Source organism: Spermophilus citellus, assembly GCF_964194105.1.
Source record: "Spermophilus citellus genome assembly, chromosome: 9".
Classification (NCBI taxonomy): Eukaryota; Metazoa; Chordata; class Mammalia; order Rodentia; family Sciuridae; genus Spermophilus; species Spermophilus citellus.
In genome coordinates, this window is record NC_138191.1 from 23,873,345 (window position 1) to 23,880,458 (window position 7,114).

The following is a 7,114-nucleotide window of genomic DNA, read 5'->3' on the forward strand; positions in this document are numbered from 1 at the left end:
GGCTGGAACTTTTCTGTGGCCACTATCAGCTTTTCACTCTTTGAAATCCAGACCCTTTCAGAGTTTTGGGGATAATTACTAAGAGGTAAGTGATACAAAAGGACCTACTCATTAAAAAATAAGCTAGAAATCTTGGTGTGGTGGCACATATCTGTAATCCCAGTGACTTGGGAAGGCTGAGACAGGAAGATTGTAAGTTCAAGGCCAACCTCAGCAACTTTGTGAGAACTTGTCTCAAAATAAAACAAAAAGGGTGGGGGATGTAGCTCACTGGTAAAGAGTCCATGGGTTCAATTCCCAGTATCTCCCACTGGGGAAAAAAAAAAGATAAAGTAGACCACACTTAATGACAATCGTGAATAAATTACAGTCTGGAGAGTTAATGTTGAAAATTAAGAAGCCTACCTACCAGACCAGGGTGTGTGGGTAAGTACTTTATACATGGCTGCTGCTTTGTGATCTTTATACCCTTGGGCTAGCTATTAGGCTCCAGAGGTCCTTGTCCAGACTGAAGGGCAGTCAACCTGGGGAGGTCTCAGACTTCTGGCCAGCCTCAAGGAACTAGTATATTAGTGTAAGTTGAATCCCAATATGTTCCAGTGCCTACCACTGACTGACATGGAGTCATGACCTCAATACATATGTTGAATAGCAGATTAAATAGATGATGTAGTGGGAGGGGGGAATTTTTGGTTCTCTGTGTTTTATGTTAGTCTGGGAAAGGCAGCCAACTCAGGGTCTTCCTACTCCACACTAAAGCTTGGAAGAACTCCTAAATCAGGAATGATTTAACCCACATTTAAGCATCCTCCATGTCCAGCAAGCCCACATCCCATCCAAGCTCTTGATACATGTAGGCCAACAGCTACATATTACCAGAGCTAGTTGTAGAACATATAAGGCTGGTCCTGGGAATTGTGAATAAAGGGCAAGGGCCCAAGAGTCTTTCACTCAAATGAAACCATCCACCTGAACACCCACCAGGAACCCCCAGATCATAAACCAACAGCAGGAGACAGAACACTAGAACCAGTTTTTATGCTCACAAATCTCAGTTGTGAGCCCCTTAACACGTTCTGGGCCCAGGGCTGAAAGACATGAGGGCCGTGGTGATGCAGACCAAGAGCAGCTCTGTCCTCTATTCTGAAGAGTCTGTGATCAGGAGAAGCATGTGAAGGAAGTGATCACTTCTCAATCGTAAAACAGGCTTAAGTAAGCAACTCGGTTCCGATGCTTTCTAAATTCTTTGTCTGTGGACAGCTGCAATGAAAGACAATGTTCTAATGAGAATCCTCTGCCTTCCTGTGTGTGTGTGGCACTGGGGATTGAACCCAGGACCTTGCATGCAAAATAGAAGCATGCATTCTAGCTGTGTGGCCCAGGTAAACCCCAGTTTCTAGTAATCCAGCCTCAGACATTTTCTCAATATATGTGCACATCAACCATTTATAATCTTACTATGATAAAAAAAAGTTGTTTGGCTTCTTGAAGACACGGATTATATGTCTAATTCTTGAATGTTACCTGCATGCCTTAGCACAATTATATTAATATGTTATATTAATTATTAATGTTACCTATATGCCTTAGCAGAATTAATCCTAAATTCCACTAGGAAAGAAGGGTACTTCAAGAAGTATGATGGCTAACATGGACAGAAGCATATGTTATCATTACTGAGTTAAATGCTTTTCTACATTCTCTCCATTATTAATCTTTACAACCATATCAGATCAACTCTGTTATTATTTCATTTTAAAGGTAAGAAAACAGAAGCTTAGAAAAGTTAAAGGACTTGCCTAAGATCACATAGCTAGTCTACACAGGAGCTGGTATTTGAACTCAGGCAGTATTATCCCCAGAGTCTGTGCTCTTAACCAGAGTGCTCTATAACCCTCCAATCATTTAACACTGAAGTGTTATGTCAGAAAGAGCACTGCATCAGGAGTCAAAACATCTGTATTCCAGTTGTAGAACGTGTATGAATCAATCTTCCTGGTTCCAGTATCATCCATTGTCTTAAAGGGATATTTCTCCTGAACCTACTCCAAAAGATGACTTGAGGAACAAATAAGATGACATGACTTTAAATCAGTCCTATACACTGTTAAAAATCTAATGAAACTATGTAACTCTCTCAAAAGGATCCTCATATTTCTATGCACACAAAACTGTGGATATAATTTCAGGGGACCATGAACTTCATTTACAAGCTTCTGGTTATTAACCCTTGATATATATGAACATATTAGAGCGATCTACAGAAATCCCATCTTATTACCTCAGCTTTTAGAGTTCTTTTCTGAAGACTTGGAACCTGAGCCCAGTCTGGAGATCCAAATTTCATTGGCCAAGTAATTTTTGGGAATGGCTTCTTCTCTGGGTTATATGTACCAGGGCTAGAAATAAAAAAATACAAACATCATGTCGAATGAGTCAGTGGCATAGGACGAACTCCATTAGTAGGTAGCATGGCCATCACTGAAGTAGGTTTAACCTCTTGGGAGAAGGCAATGGACTGATTAACTTTTTAATGCTGGGCAAGCGTGGGGTGCTTTTGCTTGTTAATGAATTTCTTATTAGCTAACGTATAGACTGCTTTTAAAAAATATTTGTACAATTCAGTGTTCTGAGCTGGGCACCAGAAGATCTCTAAAGAGGTGTTGCTAGAAGAGATCTATGATAATGATAAATTAGTTCTATTATTTAAAGTTCATGGTTAAAATGTTGAAATAATCTATCTGCAATCTAGGGACATCAAAGCGGAACCAATTAAATTTCTTGGCCATGGATTATTTTAGAATTGTCTTTGTTCCTCAAACTTGTGTCTTTTGAAAACTACACTGAGATTTCATCTCTCTCTAGTCAGAATGGCAATTATCAAGAATACAATTAATAATAAATATTGGCGAGGATGTGGGGGGAAAGGTACACTCATACATTGCTGGTGGCACTGAATGTTGGAAAGCAGTATGGAGATTTCTCAGAAAACTTCGAATGGAATCACCATTTGACCCAGTTGTCCCACTCATGGCATATACCTCAAAGACTGAAAATCAGCATAATATAGTGACATGGACTCATCAATGTTTATAGCAGCTCAATTCACAATAGCTAAGCTATGGAGCCAACCTAGATGCCCTTCACCGGATGAATGGATAAAGAAAATCTGTTATATATACATATGTAATATTATTCAGCCATCAGGAAGAATGAACTTTTGTAACTGCATATCATGCACAACCAGAAGAACGGGAAGTTATGCTCCATGTATCTATGATATGTCAAAATATATTCTACAGTTATGTATAACTGAAAAGAAAAAATACAAAATTAAAAAAAAAAACTTTATTTTTGGTGTTAATTCTACTGTGGTGGACATGGGGGTCAAGATTAAACACTTCAACTTTCTTAACACAAACTTGAAAAAGTTACTTTCACTGTATGATCTTTGGACTTCTCATCAGTAAAAGAAAGATCCTGACCCTTTGCTGTGCAATTTCATACATTCCGAGTGGTTTCCTAACACATTAAGAATAAGCCCCTTCACCCACAAAGTCCTCTCCTCCCTCTCTCTCTTCCTTCTTGCTCACTGCCCTCTAGCCATACTGGCCTTCTTCTTCTTTCCCTCACACCAAGTTCTTTCCCAGTTTACAGCCTTTGCACTTCCGACCTCTTCTGCCCAGGGTGTGCTATCTTCAGATCTTCCCAGGGCTGGCTCAATCTTGTCACTCAAAAATCAGATCAAGTGTGATGTACTCAGAGCATCCTTTCTTAACCACCCACTACCTTCATATCATGGTCTTGTTTAAAGTTTCTCATAGCCCCTTTCCCAGTCACTGTACTTTTTGGTTTGTCCACAACAGCCCCAGCTCATGGCTGCTTCCCTTTCACTCTCAGAAGTGTCACAGTTGGACAGATAAATTACATGGTCACCGTCTTTACTACTATTGGTATTTCGTTGTGTATTTACTTCTCATCTATTTGGACTCTAGAGTCCAAGCTCAGAGCCTCATGAGGTGGGTTTACTGCAAGAACTTTGCAACCCACAAAGTACAAACTACAAAGTAGCCAGGTGTCATGGCACAGATCTGTCCTATCAGGGACTCAGGAGGCTGAGGCAGGAGGACTTCGAGTCTGGGGTCAGCCTAGGTGACTTAGTGAGGTTCTGTCTCAAAATAAAAAAGTAAATGGGGCTGGAGATGTGGCTCAGAGATTCATTCTCCAGTACTGGGAAAACAAAACAAACAAAAATAAACAAACAAACCCAAACTATTTGGCATCTTGATAAATACTGACTGGATGAATAACTGTGATTTTGCAATTACACAAGGCCAGAGATCTGGGAGATAAGAGGATTAAATCTTTAAAGATGGGTGGTTTCTTATTGAGTGGGATGGTTTTGTTATAATCACTGATTTATGGACTTCTTTTTCTATTGCTTACTGATGAACTATACTAGAGAAAAGAGGAGACATACCCAGGGAAATTGTCTTTTGAATAGCTCTGAAATCGAGGCATCAAGACATTAAATGGAACAAAACTTTGCTTTGTTTTTTCCTTCCAATTCTCTACTCTCTGGTACTTGCCTGGGTGAAGTGTCGATTCCTATTACCAAGAAAAAAATTCAATGTGTTAAAGGGAGACACACCTACACAGAAATGCTTCCATTTCAAAAACCCTCAACTGTCCTTTTCCTATTTATAAATCAGCCATGGTTCAGCCATTTCAAGATATACAAATAGGCTTATATGGATAGAAAACCAAGCTATAGATGTGAGTCAGTCATGCTGGATGTATAGGTTGTAGTAATAAACCTAGGCTGAGCAGGGAACCAAGACAACTTTTGCAGTCACTATGCCCCTGGTCCCACTGAGAAATTTTGAGAGCCAGTGTCCCTTGAGTTTCCATGAAAGTAAACATTCAATCAGAGATTAGGATCCTTGGTCCAAGGATGTAGCTCAGTGATGATGTACTTGCCTAGTGAGTCCCTGGGTCCCATCCCTACCCACTTCATGAGAGAAAGAGAGAAAGACAAGGAGAGGGAGGGAGAGAGTGAGAGAAAGAGATTAGGATCCTTTACTAAAGATTAGACTTAAAATCCAATCTCACAAAAGGATAGAAAAGTTAGAACCTGTTTTTTTAACTGACAGGATAATATGACGTACATAAATGCATTTTCCAGTATTTTGACCTCATGCATCTCAGCACTAAAATCCTTTGTTGGGACTATTTTTTCAGTGAACTGTTTTTGCTCTTCCCAATATACACACACTTCTGCAAAGCTAATGCCCAAACATTTCATGCAGTCACATGGATCATCATAAAATCCCAGCATTTTACCTTGTTGACTGGCTTAAACCTCATAGCTGTTCTGGCTCCAAGAGTATATCCTTTTGTACTGGTTGGAATCTTGGTCAGGTTGTATGCCAAGCCATAGGACTTCAAGTAGTAATATATGAATAAAAAGAGAGAAGGAGTAAAGAAAAACATTAATACCACAGTGAACAGCCTTCATCTGAACTACTCTGTAAGACATTGCTCTTTCTCTCTTGACTCCTTCAAGGTCAATACCACACAATAATCACATAAATCATACATGTAATTTTGCAAGGGGTTGTGTCATAGTTTAGATGTGAGATGTCCCCCAAAAGCTCATGTATGAGACAATGCAGAAAAGTTGAGAGGTGAAATGATTTTGTTCCAACAGCCTTGAGCTGATTAATCAGCGCTTAAATTCCCCTCCCCAGCATAGAGATTAACTTGGTGACAACTCTAGGCAGATAGAGTGTGCCTTGAGGAAGTGGGTCCCTGGGGTGTGCTTTGGGGTTCGTGTTATGTTCTTATGAGCAGAGCTTTCTCTCTGCTTCCTGACCCTCATGTTCTGAGCTGCTTTCTTCCACCAGATGTTCCGCCTCCCCTCAGGCCCCAAGGAATGAAGCTGGCCATCTATGGACTGAGACCTCTGAACCATGAGCCCTGAAATAAACTTTTCCTCCTTAAAATTGTTCTTATCAGGTCTTTTGGTAGCAGCAAGGAAAAAGCTGATTAAAAGAGGGATGTGGTTGGACAGGTAGAATAAATGACATCTTTGTGCATTCTAATAAATTCCATCCTCTGAATCTCATAGGTCTGAACTTGTTCCAGTTGCACCTGGCAGCCTTAAGGTAGGACCAGTGGGAAGGTGCTGGCCTTGGCTCAGAGCCTTTGAGGTGGCGATGGAGTGGGACCATATGGAGACAAGGCTTGCTTGCCTTGGGTGGAAACATGGTCCTTTACTCTCTGTATTGGCTGGGACAGCTGGTTGCCCAGTAGGCACTTTCTCATGCTCTGACCCAGAAGATCACAAAGCCTAGCGTTTGTTTTCCAGGGGACTTGGGTCTCCCTTCCACATCCAGGAAACAGTTCCTTGTAAGGGAAAGTGAATACTCACATCTGTCATGTAACATCCAGGCCCTGTGTGAGGAAATCCCCTAAGAGGGAGAAAGTTGTTCCCCATCCGGTTTGGGGGATAGAAGTGAGGAAAAAGCCTCCTGGGTTGGCATGATCCAAAGAAGTAGTTACTCGGCAACCCTGAAAATCAAGAAAGACAAACTCCAGGTTAGGGAAGGCACTGGATCTCTGCAAGCTGTGGAGGAGAGGAGAGTCCAGACAGTAGAACAGAGGCCTGGGCCCCAAGGAGTTCTCACAAAAAAAAACAGACCAAACTCCACCTAGGGGCCACTGCACTTCCTTCCCCTCCAGCCTTCCAGCCTCACCAGCCTTTTCCTTCCCTGTGCTCTGGACTCCTGGGCATGCCTCCTCACCAGCTCTGCTGGAGCACATCTCTCACAGCTCCTGTAGCACTGTGTACTGAGTAGCCAAGGGAACAGAGGCACTAGCCTGGCCCCAGCTGGGGAGGTTGGGTGGAGGCACAGGATCCTGGCTGCCAGCAAGTGGTAGTGCTGAGCAGGAGGTGAGAGTCTGCACCTCTGGGCAGAGAACCCAGAGGGCAGTGAGTTCAGCACCTGGGCCAGGGGTAGGAGGTCTGTTAGAAGCCCAGCTGGAGGGGCTGAGTGGGCAAGGGGGGTGGCAAAGGGTTTGGAAACTTTCAGGAGGAATGCACTGCTGAAGA

At 42.1% G+C, this 7,114-nt stretch overlaps 1 protein-coding gene across 1 annotated transcript; it reads right to left on the bottom strand.

The window, feature by feature from the left end:
• Positions 1-1,191: 1,191 nt before the first annotated feature.
• LOC308657249 (ciliary microtubule-associated protein 3-like) lies at positions 1,192-6,825 on the bottom strand (the record flags this gene model as incomplete). Its single annotated transcript, XM_081308783.1, has 6 exons — positions 1,192-1,260; positions 2,282-2,399; positions 4,481-4,608; positions 5,344-5,442; positions 6,434-6,573; positions 6,759-6,825. 6 exons carry the CDS (start codon positions 6,823-6,825, stop codon positions 1,192-1,194), a joined length of 621 nt encoding a protein of 206 aa, XP_081164909.1.
• Between the last annotated feature and the right edge of the window lie 289 nt (positions 6,826-7,114).